At 40.4% G+C, this 19,637-nt stretch overlaps 2 protein-coding genes across 2 annotated transcripts in view; one reads left to right on the forward strand and one right to left on the reverse strand.

Annotated features, from left to right (window-relative positions):
• The window catches only part of LOC143099966 (E3 ubiquitin-protein ligase TRIM35-like), a 184,196-nt gene that overhangs the window by 30,613 nt on the left and 133,946 nt on the right, over nt 1-19,637 (reverse strand). The window lies entirely within an intron of this gene.
• On the forward strand, nt 7,985-11,198 carry LOC143099976 (uncharacterized). Its single transcript, XM_076262877.1, has 4 exons — nt 7,985-8,547; nt 8,737-8,892; nt 10,064-10,156; nt 10,267-11,198. Exons 1-4 carry the CDS (start codon nt 8,020-8,022, stop codon nt 10,555-10,557), a joined length of 1,068 nt encoding a protein of 355 aa, XP_076118992.1. The 5' UTR covers nt 7,985-8,019; the 3' UTR covers nt 10,558-11,198.

Here is a 19,637-nt window from a genome sequence, read left to right on the forward strand (position 1 = left end):
GATAACACAGTCGGCAGTAAAGGTCCAGGGCAAAACTAAATGGATACCCGTGAGCCACTGCAAACTAGTTGATCCGCCTGAAACATGACACGCCCGGGCAGGGTATGAATTATATCTGATTTTCCGCCCGCTTTATTTTTAGAAATAGGGTGTAGACCAGGAAGGAAGATTCACGAAAGACTTTCATTTTGACGGTGGATTTGTTGTTTTCACGGGAGGTCAGAGGAAAATGAAAAAGGGTAGGGACACCAGTGTAGAATCTTTCCCTGTAAAACTGAGCCTGCCTGGAGTGTTGGGCTAATTGACTCTTGTTGACACAAACTCATGCTCAGAAAAGTGATAGACTTGGACAAGTCTTACCTGTTTTTTCATTATTGGCATTAGCTATTATCTAATTCAGGAGTGATTACATATACCTGTGAAATGTTTAATCATTATTTGTTTGCATATTATATTGTTATGTTACAATCAATACTAGAACTTGATTATATATTACATTTAATCATTATATGATTGTTCTCACTGCAACCATGACTATCCTCCAACTGATACTGCTCTTTACTTTTACTCCACATATACCCATGAAGTTGCTCGAAGCCACGGACATCATCCAGGACAGAGACTTTTGCCTTTGAACTGAACTGTTGCCTGCCGGTCTCCTGCACTTCTCCCCAAAAAGACTCTGTTTCCCAAAGGAATCCTCAACTCCATCATTCTCTAACAGCGATCAGCTCACTGAACTCTGTGTTGTTGTTGTGTGTCTCCTTTATCATCTGAGAATGTTGTTTTGTTGTGCTGTTATCCTGTGTCACCTGGTTATTGTTACTGATACTCTGTATGACAGCCATCATGATGTGCACAAGGACAACACTTTCCTGAAGACGGCTCATGGGTTGGCCCAGGCCAAGCGTAAGCATTCGTGTTGGGTATGCGGGTTAATGCCATCTGCCTCTGAAGTGTATCCTTACATAGCCATCCCCTTTACCATCCCAGAGTATGTAGCAGCCTTTAACAATACTACAAATGGTTCCCCTGATGACATCTTTCCAAATCCTCCATGGGTCAGAGGGCCCCCTACGAAGCTTAAATTGAGTTATGCCCCACGTGGTGTGATCTGTTGGGTGGCCGACAAGAGTGGACGGTCGGTGGTAGGTCAGAGCATCTGCCCATATGAAGTTCCGGTTGGACAGACTGAGGTTTCCATTGAACAGTCAGGTGAAGTGGTCCTTATTCCCCTTCCCCCGATGATGCGTGTTCCAGGTGTAACGCCACGGTTGTCACTAATGCACTAGCCCCTGTACGTGGTTCCATGTTTGTGTGTGGACAGTATGCATATTCCTATCTTCCCCCTAATTGGCAAGGCTCCTGTTATTTAGCTTATGTTGTTCCAGCTGTGAGGATCGTGGAGAGGGAACATTTGGTGGGTGAGTCAACATCCATACCCCCTAGGACTAAGCGTGACGCTTTTGGGGGTCACAGTATTGTTGCAACCCCGACACAGAGATTCTTTGCCGCTTTAATACCAACTTATGGCCTGACTGTGGCGCTCGATGAGATTAGAGATCTGGTACACATTGTTGATGTAGTAGCTAATGACACTGCACACGCTCTTTCAGACATTAACCGGGAACTGTATGCAGTAAGACAGGTTGCCCTTCAGAATAGGCTCTGCCTGGACGTGGTTTTGGCCAGTAAGGGAGGTGCTTGTGCTCTGATTGGACAGGAATGCTGTACTTATGTGCCCGACTCGACCGGTAATGTCTCCAATTACATCAAAGATATTTACGCCAACGTGCAGCAGCTTAAGGCGAGACACGGCAGGTGAAAACATCGTTTTTTCATGCACTGGTCAATTTCGAGATTTTGGGCTAATTTGCTACCTTAGCATGTATTCTTTCACACTACTACCACAACAAAGCCCAATTTACACATTTAGGTGTTTATTTCATTACATTTTGTCTACTCGCGCCTGTATATTCCTCCTAAATTCACCAAAAGTTAGTCTTCTAACGTTTCATGCTCTACCGCGACCGTGATACAAAACATAACATGTGTAGTACCGTTGGAAAGCTCTGTTTTTCCTGCATGACGTTCTGCTATCCAAATATGGACACTTCCTTTGTAACCGCAACCAATCGCGAAAGTTCAAAGGCGAGTCTAGAACGAGTCTAGAACGGAATCTCTTGGCTGTGTTCCAAGGCTGTTTTCTCAAATTGAGTTTTTCTCATTTTCCAGTAGAAACATCTCAGCCTATGTAGCACCTATGTACACCAAACTTTCCAGTTATACACTTAGCAGTATTCTGAAGATATTTACAGAGGGATTTGTTAATAAATCATTCCTGGCCTGATTTATGTGACATTTTAATCAAAAATATATGGCAAAAATCGATTTTTTAAGGCTATGGACAGTATATTCTGATTTCCTAGGTAATGAAAGCAGATATCCTGAAATCCCTCTGTAATTTTATTTTCATCTTGTATGCAAACAAAAAAATTATTTTGTACCTGGCTTTATCATATGTTCAGATCTATCTACCGAAAATATATGCAAATTTGCGCATATTTAATGAGATAATGCCTAATTTGCATAATTAAACATTCAAATTTCAAAAACTTGTAATACATTTTTTGTTCATACTTGTGTAAGTAATCAACTGAGGAAGTTTCATGGTGATGTCTATTATTTTAAATTTTTACCCTATTCACCTGTAGTGTCTCGCCTTAAGCGGGATAATGGTAGCTGGTCCCTGGGAGGTTGGTTGAGTAGCTGGGGTGGGTCCCTGTTTGCTCAGATTGTCCAGTTCATTTTGCCCCTGCTCATTCCCATCTTTGTCATCTACTTAGCTATCCAAGTGGTGTTGTGTATCATCAAGCGTGCCACCACTACCACTCCAAGATTGGCCCCTGTTAGAGTACCTCCTGCCCAGCCTCGGGATGAACCGGGGATGTGGGTTTGATTCCTTTCCTTTTTAATTTCTTTTTATGTGTGAGACAATCCTCCGGAACGAAATCAGTTATTATGTTTTTCTTTTAAGACACCGGCACTTTTTCCTTTTTCAAAGTGCTAGAGAAGTAATCTTGTCTTGGTTTGTCCTCTGTTCTTTACACTCAAAAAAATGATTTTTGGGTGTAGTAATATATATTAATTCAAAAGTAGTAGTTTTTACATTGTAATATCAACTTTCAGCGAGAACTAGTTAAAAACAGTAATATATACACAGTATATTCAGGTAATTAATTCATTGAGTGGGAAGAGTACATCTTATTAGAGATTTGCTCATACCATTTACATGCTTTATTGTCATAGCACCAACATCTGAAAATATCAAGTAACTTTTATTCTGAAAAGTTCCATTTGAAAACGCGCATGCGTCGTTGGACACAATCAATTCCGCCAAAATCACTCCGAAGACGTTTTGGGCTGTATGGCTGTAACCGCTTTAACGAGAGACTGGAGTCGCCATTTTCGCTGTATTGAGAGTAAAGCTGTAAGTATTGCCTTTCTGTTTTAGATTTGTGATAATATATGGATTTCTATGCATTTTTATAGTTTGAGTCTTGCCTGCTAGACGCAATAATACGTGTTAACGTTAAGGTTTGTAGCTAGCCCACTGTAACGTTCATATTAGCATATTAGTTGTGATGCCATAACGTTAGTGCTAGCCATTTTGGTCTGGACAAGACTGACAACGTTACGTCTGTAAAGAGGTGAGCTGCTATTTATTTGGATAAAAAGTACAATAACGTTTACCACGCTTAACTTAACATTTCTCATCTCAAAATGACGAGTTGTTTTTATATATAGCACCTATTTAACGTTAGGGTTTAAGGTCTACATCTAGTAGAAAAAAAAAAACTTTACAAAACTTTTGGCGGCAATGTTAGCCATGCTTAACTTTGATAAGTTAGCACTAACTTAGGCTAAAGTAAGTCCACATTTTCCTAAAACGCTTAGAATTAAACTGGCTCCTAATGTTGCATTACCGTAACATATGTGACATTTATTTTACTCGACCTAGCAGCTACACCTACAAACTCCCCTTTATAAGGGAGTTCTGCATGAGTGTTGCAGAGTTAGATCAGAACTATCACTGAGTTTTCAGCATTCCAGAACAGAGAATACGTTACTCGTTTTACATAGGCCTATTTGATGTATTTAAACAAACAAACAAACAAACAAAAAAAAAAAATATATATATGGCTTGGTGGTTAATGTTTATGCTGTGACAAACACAGAACGCATCATTGCTTTAGTTTAGACTTAAAACGTTGTATTTATGAAGTTAATCTGTATTTTGTGTTATTAATATATTTATTATATATATTTCTCAACAGAAAGAAGTGAGTTGAGGTGTCACTTGTTGGAGGCAGGATTTTCTACAGGATTGGAGTGTGAGTTGAGGGAGTGTGAGTCTCATTCAGGCAAGTAAAAACCTATGCATGATATAATACTGCTGCAGTTAGTATTAGCCATTATTCACTCTTAATATCTTAAATTGTGATTTGCAGGGTGACCTTGCAGTTAGGATGAGGACAGTGGACAGTTGAGGACAGATTAAAGGGTTTCCATGCTGGCATCATCAGGGAGAAACAGTAGGCATCCTTTGTTATGAGATGGTCATGCAAAAAATGTGCTTTCAGTGCCTCAAAACGTTTAGAGCTCATAAAGCACTATAGATTAAAACATTTCCACACTGGTCAAGGTCGGACAATACCCTGCTTATTCTCAGATTGTCCTTGTTCATTTAAAAGTTGGGGGGCCCTTCATACCCATTTGTCTAGAAATCATACTCAAGCAGAACAGTTAGGGCAAACTCATTCATTTTCATGTCTTGTATGCAATTCATATAGTGTTAACACAGAGAGGCAATATTTTGAACACATTGCAGTTCATCTGAGAAAGCACGAAACTGTGCATTGTGTTTTTAAGGATTGTGATTACACTACTAATATTTATTCTACTTTTGCTTCACACAAAAGTAGGAAGCACAATCCTCACAGCCTTGACGATTTTAAACATGCTATATTTCAGACATATTCAAGTCAGGGAACAGAGGATGGTAGTTGGCTGGTAGATGAAAGTGAAGTTACTTCTGATGAAACACTTGTCAGTGAGGGTGAAGATTGTGTTCAAGTCATTGTTGATGAGCTTGGGTCCCTATTACTTAAATTAGACTGCATCTTCAACGTCTCTAATAGGTGTATAGATGAGATTGTAGACGAGCTTCAGTTCATAACCAGTACAGCATCCACACCCATTATCAAAAACATTGTCTGTAGCACATTACAAAATCATAACTGCACCGTTGAAGAATTGGTGATTACAGACTTGGTGAATAACATTTGCCAGTTAAATCCTCTCAGTGCAGCCTTTAGTGAGGAAGGGCATCTTGGGACAGCATACAAGAGAAATAGTTATTTAAACGAACATTTCTCTATTGTTGAACCGTTGGAGTATATACTTGATGCGAAAGAGGGAAAGACATTCCAATATATACCAATTTTGCAAACCTTGTCACATGCTCTGAAAAATAGTGACATTCAGGAAAAGGTTTTGAAGCATACAAGGCATTGTGGTTCTCCAGGTCAGTATACTAGTTTCCGTGATGGTTCTCACTTCAAAGAAAACACATTTCTCTCTGGAGATGAGTTAAGACTTTCCCTTCTTCTCTACTGTGACGATTTTGAAATATGTAACCCATTAGGAACCTCTCGTAAAAAGCATAAGGTGACAGCTGTCTACTGGGTGTTCGCTGATATTCCATCAGTGTTAAGGTCCACATTACCATCAATTTACTTAGCTGTTTTGTGCAAGGCAAATGATGTTAAGGAATTTGGTTATTCTCAAGTGCTAGAGCCATTATTAAGGGATTTGAGAAGCTTAGAAGATGATGGTATTTTTGTGCACTGTTTAGGAAAAATCATAAAAGGCACTGTATTTTGTGTCATTGCCGATAACCTTGGTGCCCACTCAGTCGGGGGGTTTATTGAAAGTTTTAGTGGGTCATACATTTGTAGATTTTGTGTTGGAGAGCGGTCCCAGTTTCAGGACTTGGAGGTCAGGGTAGGAGCGTTCCCTAGTAGAACAAAACAGCAACATGAGTTGGACATTGAAGCAGCATTGGACAGTAACACCCATAGTCATGGAGTAAAAAAGCATTGTGCAATTACTCAAAGATTAAATCATTTTCATGTGACTACAGGTTACCCACCCGATATACTCCATGACTTACTTGAAGGTATAGTACCTGTAGAATTGGCATTGTGTCTTGGGGTTTTAATAAAGAAAAAATACTTTTCTTTTGAAGAACTCAATAGAATCATCAAACAGTTCCCATACAAGTGGAAAGACCGTACAAATTGTCCCCATGGTATACCACCAACCTTTGCCTCCCGTAAAACCATTGGTGGTAACGCAACTGAGAATTGGTGTTTATTGAGGTTGCTTCCACTTATGCTTGGTACCAAAGTACCAGAAGAGGAACAGGCCTGGCAGTTGTTGATGTCACTGAAAGATGTTGTTGCCTTGGTAATGTCACCTACCCACACAGATGAAAGCATTGGTCACCTCGATAGTCTGATTGCTGAGCATAGACATAGATTTAGCAGTGTTTTTCCACAACAAAAATTGATTCCAAAACACCATTTTTTAGAGCATTATCCTCAGCTCATTAAAGCATTTGGTCCACTAGTGTCCTTATGGACAATGAGGTTTGAAGCTAAGCATAGCTTCTTTAAGAAGATTGTGAGACAGACTAACTGCTTCCGTAACATCTTGAAGTCTATGGCAAAAAAACATCAGTCCATGATTGCATACCATCTCCATAGTTCAAATGTCAAAAAACCTGCTGTGTCTGTGTCAAAGTTGTCCAGAGTGCCATTAGAGGTTGTAAATGACAACATACAAGAATTTCTATTACAGAAATCTCCTGAAGAGACAGCTGTTAATTTGACGAAACAGGCAGAATTTCGGGGCACCAGTTACGGTGTTGGCATGATCCTGGTATATGGCCACACTGGTGGATTGCCCGACTTTGCTGAAATACTGCAAATCATCATTGTTCGTGACAGCTTAGTGTTTGTGGTGAAATTGCAAAGTGCGTGGTACCTTGAGCATTTCAGATGTTTCAAGTTAGAGTCCACAAGCATAGTCAAAGTGATTGAGCACTCACAACTCAATGACACATACCCATTGGCAACTTATTCATTGCAAGGCGATCGAATGGTTTCTCTGAAACACCACATCTGCCTGTAAAACTAGGTAAAGTATAATTTTAAATGGTGTGAATCCATCTTGTTTGCATTACAACTTCATTGGACTTATTTGTGTGTTTATTCCAGATTTTGTATGGTTTTAAAAATGTCCCGAAAGGTTGGGATCCCTTGGTCTAGTACATGCATTAAATATATGATATTGTGGTTAATTGGAATATCTGCTCTTGTCTTATTAAACCATATCTTTTGTTCTTTGTTTTTTCTTGTAGTTCTGCTTGCCCAAGATTATGATGTCTGCCCCAACTCAACTACGTGTGATTATTGAAGAGACTCAAGTTCACAAGTTGACCCTACCAAATGGAGTCCCTAGCACTTTAGATGAACTTTTAGAAGTTGCACAGGGTCATTTTCAACTCCAAGGGAGCTTTACTGTTATGTACATGGACAAAGACTTTGATAACCAATTCTTCACTTTAACATCAACAGATGTGGTTAAGGACAAAGACACAATCAAACTAGTTAGAATGGACGAGTCTGTGATTCTGACATTGACTCCCATCAACGAGTCAGTTGCTTCCTCTCCTCCAGCGTCACTGGATGTGTCTTTGCAGGATGACAATTCTGGAATTAGCTCAGCTGACACCATCATTTTACCACAGTCCCCAGAATGCCGATCAGAACCATGGCCAACTAATTTTCAGATACCCACCTTTTCATACGATGTTGAAATGCTCCTTAATGCAGGAAATAAGGCTTAAATAAGGCTTATGAAAGTGATGGTTCATTCCTTCAGAATCCAACCATGAACTCAAGCATACTTGAGAAACTTGCTGACACTGTGTTCTACTACACTGCTTATCCCACTGGCCGTCAAAGACTGGCAGTTGTAGAAGCTCTGTTAAAAAAGCATCCATGCCTAAGGGAGCCTGATACCTCATTTTCAGGCATGTATGGGTGGCAGCAGCGTCTTACATACAAGATGGCTAATTACCGTAGCAAACTGAAAAGGCTTGAAGTACCTTGTCCTGAGCTTGATGTCAACTCATTGAGAAGGAAACTCCCGGGTGAGCGAAATCCTGCAAAAAATTGCAAGAGACCGAAGAAGGCAGAGGTGAACTACCTTCCTCCACATCCAAGTGGAGAAACAAGCGACAGTCTAGAGATGGAAAGACAGGAACTTCTTAATGAGGTAAAGAAGAGTAACAACACCAAGGTGATTCAAGAGAAAATGGCCAAAACATTCTCGATTCGAAGGCTTGAGATTGTGAGTGAAAGTCCAGCTGCTGATGACTTCAGAGAGAGATGGCCTGCTTTGTTTTGTGAAGATGGGGTAGGTGAATCTATACTCTTACAAGTATGACCTGTTCCATTGGGCACTAACAATGTTTCTATAATAAATATAATTCCACCATGAATATCTATAAGGTTTAAATTCTATCCTCATAATTTGAATTTTCATTTAGCACCAGATTATTCATCTCCTTACCTGATATTGTATTTGTGATTTATGTCAATGCAGATCAAGGAGGAATTCAGGAGAATAACCACAATGTCCCTGGAGCAGAGCTTCATGTACAAACTTGACCACTACACACCAAAACTTATTACCCTGATGAAGGCCAAGGGAGGTGTTTTGGGGACCACGCTGAGTCCGTTCTTGTACAGACTAAGTCAGGTGTGCTTGCTCACTTTTTCAAGATAGACCTTCAGTTTTTCTGACTCTCTTTCTCACACACACACACACACACACACACATATTCGTAAGCATATACAGCACAAATTCTCACACTCAGTAGCTTCAACACTCAGTAGCTTCAACACTCTGTGGCTCACATGACTCCTCCACATGTACACTAAATTGCCAAAAGTATTGGGTCACCTGCCTTGATTTGCATATGAACTTAAGTGACATCCCATTCTTAATCCATAGGGTTTTATATGACGTCGGTCCACCCTTTGCATCTATAACAGCTTCAACTCTTATGGGAAGGCTTCCCACAAGGTTTAGGAGTGTGTTTATGGGATTTTTTGACCATTCTTCCAGAAGTGCATTTGTCAGGTCACACACTGATGTTGGATGAGGAGACTGGCTCTCAGTCTCCGCTTTAATTCCTCCCAAAGGTGTTCTCCTGGGTTGAGGTCAGGACTCTGTGCAGGCCAGTCAAGTTCAGCCACACCAAACTCTGTCATCCATGTCTTTATGGACCTTGCTTTGTGCACTGGTGCACGGTCATGTTGGAACATGAAGGGGCCATTCCCAAACTGTTTCCAAAGTTGGGAGTATGGAATTGTCCAAAATCTCTTGGTTAATGTTGAAGCATTCAGAGTTCCTTTCACTGGAACTAAGGGGCCAAGGCCAGCTCGGGATGGCCACTTCATGTTCCAACATGACTGTGCACCAGTGCACAAAACAAGGTCCATAAATACATGGATGACAGAGTTTGGTGTGGATGAACTTGACTGGCCTGCACAGAGTCCTGACCTCAACCCAGGAGAACACCTTTGGGAGGAATTAGAGCGCAGACTGAGAGACTGTCTCCTCGTCCAACATCAGTGTGTGACCTCACAAATGCGCTTCTGGAAGAATGGTCAAAAATTCCTAAACACACTCCTAAACCTTGTGGAGCCTTTCCAGAAGAGTTGAAGCTGTTACAGCTGCAAAGAGTGGACTGACGTCATATTAAACCCTATGGATTAAGAATGGGATGTCACTTAAGTTCATATGCGCATCAAGGCAGGTGACCCAATACTTTTGGCAATTTAGTGTATGCTCTTGTGTTTTCCTGAGACAGTTCATTGTTTATGAATAAGGCTTCAATATTGACACTATATTAAACTGTTAACAGAACCAAAGCATTGAGGAGAAACGTGACACTGTTATCCGCAGCCTCATTGTGTACCTTGGTGAGAAAGTGGAGGACCTTTTTGAAGATTGCCAGGTAAAGTATGATTACAGCTCACAATCAACTTAATGATTTACTTTCTGGAAATGACGTCATTATGAATGAGGAAATTCTGATTTGTCTTTTTTCTTGTAAATTGTATGCAGGAGGACTGCCGCAGTGATGCCAGGCAACATGTCCTCAAAATCCTGGTGGTTCATGGTGCAGAGGATCCAGCTGATGTGGCCATCGTTGTTGAAGGAAAGGAGATGATCGAAGGATGTGGATGCACCGCAAAAGCGTGCGCATTGCTTATGGGACTCATTTATGCCCTCAACCTTGCATATCCGCCAGCACTTCGATACACTTTTGAAGTTTTCCAAAAACTTTTCTTGGATTTGGATGGCATTAAGCTGTCCCCAAAAATACAAGCTTTAAAGTTGAAATTGCTGGCTTAAATGTTTTCACCAGATCACCATCTCAACCAGTTGTTGGAAGTTTTTGTCAAATGCTTTTGACTTCCCGTTAAGTTGTGTTGTGTTGTGTGTTGTGTTTAATGTTGTGTGTTTGTCTTTGAGAACAAGTTGACACAACCACATCTTTGCAATATTTGCCGACAAATTGAGTGTTTTATCTTTGATATGTTGTAATACTTGGAGACAAAAACATTGGGTAGGAGTGGCATTGATTGTTAATTTTACTAATGGTAAAACATACTGTCCTTTTAGGATTCTGGTTGTGTTAGCTCTGTTGCTGTAAAACTTCACCTCCTGTTGTTTTTTTTTTTCCTTGTGATATTCTCATTTATATTTTATGCCTTAAACATGGGTTAAATATTTTTACAGGCAGTATGTATGGTCACCAGTGATATTTTAGTTATTTAAAAAAAAATGGTGAAGAAAAGCAGTCATTTGAATGAGCATTCAACAGTGTTTTACTTTTTCAATGCAGCAAAAACATATTAGTGGTACATGCAGTGTTGAGTTTCAGTGATGACTGCCCCTGACATTTTTTGTTGCCCCCCGCCCCAACGTTAAGTTCATATAATGTGTGAACATTGTGAGCATGGCTGTTCTTAGAAAATAAACAGTTAATTGCATTACATTTTAATTGTGTGGTATGTGGTAAAAGTATATTAACTGCATAAGGTTAAGATTTATCAAAAGAAAATAAGTAACATTGCAGAATTATAGTGAGTAAAACAACTTAATACAACTAGGTAATTAAAATTTTCAAACAGAAAAAATATAGTAAAATCTACTTATTCACTTCATAACAGTAAATATTACAGACATGTAAGATTTACTTAATATTTTGATAACTGATATTCCTGTATGAAAATAATTAAATAACATTTACATAATATCATCACAAATGTTAAGGTTAGTAGTAAGTACATTGTACTTGATACTGGTAAGTAAGTTATACTTGATATTACAGCATTAAAATTTACTTAGGAAGTTTGAGTGCAAATACTTACAAGGATTTTATTAAGTAAATTCTACAAGTCATTTCTTTGAGTGTAGACCACATCAGACTCCTTTTATTTGTTTTGTATGATCTATAAAAATCTGTGTTTTTTAGTTGATCAAGAGGGGGGACTGTAGGAATTTGGGGTATTTCTGTATGTATTCTGATGTGTCCATCTGTGTTACTTACAGTGGGTCCCCGTTAAGTTTGGACGGGTTCCTTCATGAATCACGCACCCCATTTTCTCAACAGAAATGGCACAAACTGCAGTTGACACAAACAACCACAAGGTGTCACTTGGGTGCCACTACTATTTTTGATGCGACTGACTTACTGCTTCCATGACGCAGCGGGGGCACGGGAACTTAAATTGATCACGGTAGTTTAAGCTTACACTTGACAAAACATTCTAATATGAAAATGTAGATGTAGATGCAATTGTTGTAAAATGGTGTAGCTCCTTTAAGAAAGCACCGTGTGCAGGGATGGAGAGAGAGAAAGAGGGGATATGTGTGTTAGAACTTAGCGTGTGGAAAAAGTACGTGCTGTTGAGACTGGAGCGAGTCATATTCAAAATAATGCAAAAAAAAGCAATTATCCTCATTCATTGCAACCAAAGCATGCCTGCTTGCCGACGTTCAAACGAAAAATATATCAAAGCACCTTTTGTGTTTGAATGTAGCACAAAAAAATGTTTAAACAGCTGGACAAATGATTTAGCTAATTGATTATATAACCTGTACACCAGCAATTGTTGAACATTTACCTGTACAAGTACATTGACAGTAGCCCAGCCTAACAGCATGTTGTAGGCCTACTGTAGAAATTTCACTTAAATTGCAACCGCAACATGCCTGCTTGCCAACGTTCAAACGACAACGAAAAAGATAATAAAACAACAAGAGGGTTGAGTCTGAATGACACTGAGTTTTTAGACACTGAGTTTTTGTAGTTAAGAAATATTTTCGTATAAAAAAATGGTCATTCTTCAATCTCCTTCACTGACGCCTATGGAAAAGGCTTAACGTCCCAAATCAATGATCATCAAATTTCTCTCTCATATTGCTCCTCATAACCATCTATAAAAAAAGTGTTTTTTCTTTTCTTTTTGAGCACATCCGAATCCCAGGACATAACGCACTGGACCTTATAATAGGCTCGAGATATAATTCCAAAGGGGGCAGATAGGGGCCACTGCACTTAAAACTTAAAAAGATAAAGCTTTCCGAACTTTGAAATTGCGATCAGTGACTGGCATCGGGTGAACGAAGCTTTTCGAAGTTGAACAGGCTATTAAAAACTATTTGCGCACCTCCATGTCACAGGAGAGACTGGGCTCTCCCTTCTATGAAAAAGACGTTAGGCTACCTGCAAACTGGCCTATGATTTCATTGCTGAGTTTGCGGCAAAGCAAGAAAATGTTTTTTTTCCTGAGTCAGGATATGGCGAGTCAGTGTCATTTATTTGTCCAATGTTAGCCTATAGATACAGACCAGTACATCTTATCAATAGTTTTAATGTCGTGTGTGTTTCTGCTCATTGACAAATACCGTTCAGCACAATGATTCATGCCCAATTAATTCGCCCTGTTAAAGTGTTCGCCTTTGTTACACTATTTGGTTTCGTGATGTAGCCTATGATAAACACCATATGGCCAAATATGTGACTCTAATGTTAGGCTATACAATTGAATTTCCCCTCTTAAAGGCAAGCTGGTGTAGCTTATTAGACTAGGCTACTATTAAAATACACCGACGGTAGCCTTGGCTATGTGTAAAGTAAGCTATCGCATGATTTCATGCACATAAGTGAAAAGGGCCTTGCATCTGTCAAGTTCGCACAGGGCCTCGCATCCCCTTGCGACGGCCCTGCAGCTCCTCCTAAGACAGCGAGGAAAAAGTTAAAATACGCGATAAACCCGGGAAAAGTTGACAGGTTTGTTTCGGTCCCGGTGATTATTTGTGAAATTGTGCAAACGACAGCCTTTTCAAGGTATTTCAAGGAAGGAGTCGTAGCATGCAAGCTCCCAAATTGACCCAGTAGCCTAAGGCATCAATAAATATTTGGGACTGGGGAGGGTCATGCGTTTTTTCTCAATCACTTTGGAGGGTCATAGAAAAAATTCTTGCTGGCGAGGGAGGGTCACGTCTTTTTTGACTAACGCTCCCAAAACTCCTCCGGTAGCCCCTTAATTAAATAAATAACGAACAGTCCCTAATTGATTAATAGCCTAGGCCTACACCAGCAATTGTTGAACATTGACCTATACAGGACATTGACAGTAGCCCAGCCTAACAAGCAAATGTTGCAAAATACATCAAAAGACGCAATTAATCAGAAATAAATAATGTAATCGGCATCGCTTTATTTAACAAACTGCAAGCAACAAGTGCATTGAGTTCGCTGTAAGGCCAAACCCAAGAGCAAAGCCTATCTGTTAAGGCAGTCGATAGGCTATATAACGAGCTGTGTGCCTGGAAAGACGATAGATGACGGCTCTGGTCATCCCATATCCTCCCCCCACTTCCTGTAGCCTACCATTATGAAGACCTGTAGCCTAATGACTCGTTGCCGTTTTGTGACATTAAGCTTTTTCACGTTAAGCCCCCCTCCCCCATCCCCTTCTTTCACAAGCAGTGGGGGAGCGCGGGGCACAAAGTAACACTTTTTGGTAGACAAAGGAGAGTTCTCCGCGCTTCTGTCGTTTGGCACAATCCGTTGCAACCAGGCCAGGACAGATATTTTAGAGAGGAGAGACGCCGGTGCAGCTCAGATGTCTTCTTAATTTTCTTTATTCTTTAGTAAAAGGTGCAGAACATTATTAAACTTTGACTAACATTTCGATGTGTCGATGTTTTTGACTAACGAACATCGAAACGTTAGTCAAAGTTTAATAATGTTCTGCACCTTTTACTAAAGAATAAAGAAAATTAAGAAGACATCTGAGCTGCACCGGCGTCTCTCCTTCTCAACACTTTTTGGCTTTGGCTAAATATTTCTAAAATCATTTGAGTTTCACTAGTCACATGTTTTAACAAGCAACACTTGTTATTGAACTAATAACAGACGTGTGTAGAAAATTGACTTTATTTTCCATACGGAGAAATAACATATGCAGAGTCTAACCAAGGTCAATCTTGCCAAAAAAAGCCCTCAAACCTGAAACCACATGAGGCAAAAGTGCAAAACATCACAAAACTAACTAAACTAACACGCGCATATTTTTGTATTGCAATCATTGTAGCCTACAGTTGTAACAGCGCGTAACAGTCGTTTTACTCCCCGGATGCGCTCATTGTAAAGAACGTTTAACGTGTCCCAAAAACAGCTATCAATTAATCACCAAACGTCTTATAAACAAGTATTACCAGGAGCAACACCTTGCAAAAAATGATAACAATAGGCCTAGGCCTTTATATGGCTCTCCTCCTGCCTAGATTTGAACTCAGAACTGCCTGAAAGTTGCAGACCTGTTCTGGAAATACGTGCATTAACCCACTCGACAACGCTATCTGCTTCGAGTAGGCCTATTGGGTAGGACTGTAGCCTACACTGGTTGCTGTGGCACAGTCTTGAGTGACCGAATTCGTTTTTCTTTGTCATATGAATGCTGTCATTTTGTTAACATTACTGTTAAGGAGATGCTGTAGGCAAAGTCTATATTTCAACCTCGTTAGTGTAGTAAAAAAAATCAGAACTATTCACAAGGTTTCTGGGCAGCATATTTATGTTCTGTTAGCAAGCAAACTTCTCATGACTACCGACAAAGTAGGCTACTGCCAGCTGACGAAGCTCTCATTTTAAACTATGATTTTGTGCTGTACCAGAGTCAGTACAAATACACAGAAATGCTGTTGAAGAAGGAGTTTGAGAAGCTTCAGCAGCTCCTGCAGCCAGGATGGCTGCACTGAGGGAGCAAGAGACTTGAAGAGTGAAATGATGAAGGAGAAGATTGAGAAGATGAGCAGAGAGATCTCATCTCTTTCAGACGCAATCAGAGACAGCGAAGATAAGATGGGAGCTGATGACATCACATTCCTGCTGGTAAGAAGTATCAACTTTATATAGTGTGACACATGGCAGCTTAATAGTTTTTATACTTTATGTAGTGTGACACATGGCAGCTTAATAGTTTTTATGAGAACATGTGTAGGGAGTAGGGACCTGCAAGAGCACAGTGGAAAGGTGAGTGATCTGCCTCCTGTCTCTCTCTTCTCTGTGGTTCTGAACCCAAACCCACAGCAGCACTGACTCCTGAATGTTATTCCAGAGCCCAGTGCACACTGCAGGATCCAGAGAGGGTTTCAGGAGCTCTGATCAATGTGGCAAAGCACCTGGGCAACCTGAAGTTCAGAGTCTGGGAGAAGATGCAGGAGACTCTTCAATACAGTGAGTAGTCTGGGAGAAGATGCAGGAGACTGTTCAGTACAGTGAGTGAAACACACACACACACACACACACACAGACACATGAAGAGAAGATGCAGGAGACTGTTCAGTATGGTGAGTAAGACCACGGGATTCATCATGTCACTGTTACTACTCTACGTGCCATGACTTGGTAGCACCACTATTCACCTAGACACACACACACACACACACACACACACACGAACATGCACGCACACATACACACACACACACACACGAACATGCACGCACACATACACACACACACACACACACACACGAACATGCACGCACACATACACACACACACACACACCACTATTCACCTTAGACACACACACACACACACACACGAACATGCACGCACACACACACACACACACACGAACATGCACGCACACACACACACACACACACACACACACGAACATGCACGCACACATACACACACACACACACACCACTATTCACCTTAGACACACACACACACACACACACGAACATGCACGCACACACACACACACACACACACGAACATGCACGCACACACACACACACACACACACACACACACACACGAACATGCACGCACACATACACACACACACACACACACGAACATGCACGCACACATATTGATGACTAAAGAGCATGTCACTGTTACTACTTGACGTGCCATTACACTTGGTAACACCACTGTTAATGACCATCATTCACATTCTCATCACACATGACTCAGTGTTCAGCTCATGTGTGTGTGTTCTTTCTCTCTGCAGCTCCTGTGATTCTGGATCCCAACACTGCTCACCCACAGCTCATTCTGTCTGAGGATCTGACCAGTGTGAGACGTGGTGATTAGAGACAGCAGCTTCCTGATAACCCAGAGAGGTTTGATGAGTGGTCTTGTGTCCTGGGCTCTGAGGGCTTTAACTCAGGGACTCACTGCTGGGATGTGGAGGTTGGGGACAGTACGTGGTGGCTCCTGGGTGTGATGGTAGAGTCTCTCCAGAGGAAGGGAGACTTTACCTCGAAGAGCGGATGCTGCTACATCTGGTATGAAGATGGCAAATATGGAGCCCGTTCTTCACCACAGTTGCCCACTCTCCTCACATTGAAACAGAAACTCCAGAGGATCAGAGTGCAGCTGGACTGGGACAGAGGAAAGGTGTCACTCTCTGACCCCATAAACAACACACACCTTCACACAATCAAACACACTTTTACTCAGAGAATGTTTCCATTCCTCGCCAATGTCTGTAAAACTCTCTGCTCTGAGGATCGTACCCGTTTCTGTCAGAGTGGATCAGAACGAATCAACCTGACATTGCCTGTTGCACAAAGACTTCTAGACCATACACTTGTGCACACTGGACCAAAGTAGTGATTTAAAGACAATAAAATGTTTCTCACACTCTTACGATGCTTTTGGGTTCTTTGAGATTGCAGTATTATAGATGTGTGATATCAGATTGCTTTGTCTTATTACAGAGAGGTAAAATCCTACATTTTTATAAATTGTTGTAAGGTCATCCAGAACATGTCTCTGACAGGTGGTTAGCTTGCTAGGCACATAAAGATGATAATATCGTATATATAATGATATCTTTCTACATCGTATCTAGTTGCTGTCCGCACTCACTATGCAGTTCATAGCCAAATTTCAAAACTTCCTAGATGAGTTAACCAGATTACAAGATTTATACTGCCATCTGGTGGTGACTATTATAAAATAAAAATGAAATGTACATAGGCGTTGGTGAGTAGGGTGCATGGACTGGCTTGGAATAAAGGTCTCAAAATCAAATATGTGCACTGAAGATCCTGCAGTAGGCCTACCCTATTTTAGTTAATAGTATGGCAACATCTCTCTACAATAACATTAAAAGTTCCCATGATTTCTGATCCCGTGAGTTCTGGTCTTTCAAGAGGGGTTTAAAGGCATATCTGTTCAACATGCACAAGTGTTTCATGAATTATGGTTTGTATATTATAGTAGGCCTATTTGTTTATTTTCATTAGGCTATTGATTGAATTGACATTATTGTTTATTATTGCTATTTTCCTTAATGTAGTCTTACCAACATTTTCAATTGTTCACTGTTCATTTTTAGCTTTTGTAGGCTGTATTGTTTTTATTTGTATAGACTAAAGTGTCTGCCAAATCACATAACCATACAGGAGTTTTGTTTTCAAATAGCCTAACTAGCCTAAGGGCTCCTATTTGGTTTTAAAGTTACTTTGAAAATGAGTTGGTTTTCCCTCAAATCTAGGTGAAATCTTGGTCAGCTGTTTTGCCTGAAGTGCCTTTTCCTCCGAGCTTGTAGCCCCCAACGTGATGGGTTTGTTGTAATATTAGGTGAGACGCAAACGCACTTAGCTGTGATGTAACGCTATGGCAGAATTATAAATGCGTATCGGTCTTATAAATTAGGCCTAGCCTACTTTAGTGTTTAACTTTTGACATGTAGACTGCTGCCTGTACCGCACACAGTGTTGGGAGGGTTACTTTCAAAACGTATTCCGTTACAGAATACAGAATACATGCCCAAAAATGTAATCTGTAACGTATTCCGTTACGTTACTCAATCTGAGTAACGTATTCTGAATACTTAGATTACTTCCGCATTGAATTGCATTGGAATGTGGCCATCAAATCCTGCTTAGGCCTACTAAACAGGCCTATTCTGGTGTGTTCATCTGTTCCAAATGGCTGTGTTAGGCCCACATAGGAGAATGTAAAGTCAACTAGGCCTAAGCTACCTGATACAACTTTAAAATAGCAAGGTGACCACTAAAACTACAGCAGGCGACTAGGCTAATTAAAACAAACAAAATAAATAGGCTACTTTAAGGGCGTAGCCAGAAATTATAATTAAGGTGTGCCTGTGAGATTTTTCGGTGGCATCAACCCAGTACAAGTGAGGGGCGCATATGACTGGTGGAACGCAAATGACCTGTACATGTAAACACTATGGGCTACTGTATATCAGTGCTCTCAAAATGAACGTGATCGCGTAATCAAAAACCGCACGTTAAAATATGCTAGGCCTACTCGCAAGAATAATTCTTCAGAGGCTGCACCATATAATTCATTTTAAAACGTAAATGTAGATCTAATTAGAAAAAATAATAATCCATAAAGCTATTTTAAGTTAGAATAAACAACTTAGAATGCAGTGCCTATTTTAGAGATTGGTTTTATTGCCTAGGTCTAAATCAACACGTGAACTAGGCTTTGCTTATTGCTTAGCAAACTGTGTAACCGATTGGCCGAAGTAGCCTGAGCTATTAATACTTGGGAAAATATCCTTTGAACAGACATCAGGAACCACGATCAGTGAGGAACAGGAGTTACCTCCACTTACTTTACTCGTAATTTGCTGTGCAAACAGTCATTTCAGGGTCTCCGATATGACGCGTCCATAATGCGCGCTGGCTGCGTTTTGAGGCTAGTGCAAGACGGCGGGGCTTGGATTTAAACATGTAAACAATTTCATCATAGATTGCTTTCAGGAGCTTCTGGGAAATGGACTTGCCTTAATTTATTTAGTGAGTGAACAAACTTATGAAACAGAGAAGTATCGTCATGTAATCCATTGATTTCAACAATGTAACTGTATTCTAAATACCAACTATTTAACTTGTAACTGTATCGGAAT

The sequence above is a fragment of the Alosa pseudoharengus genome, unplaced genomic scaffold (assembly GCF_046254945.1).
Source record: "Alosa pseudoharengus isolate Yale_2024_CS ecotype anadromous, Long Island Sound unplaced genomic scaffold, YU_APseudo_1.1 YU_APseudo_1.1_scf_3, whole genome shotgun sequence".
NCBI classification, from domain to species: domain Eukaryota; kingdom Metazoa; phylum Chordata; class Actinopteri; order Clupeiformes; family Clupeidae; genus Alosa; species Alosa pseudoharengus.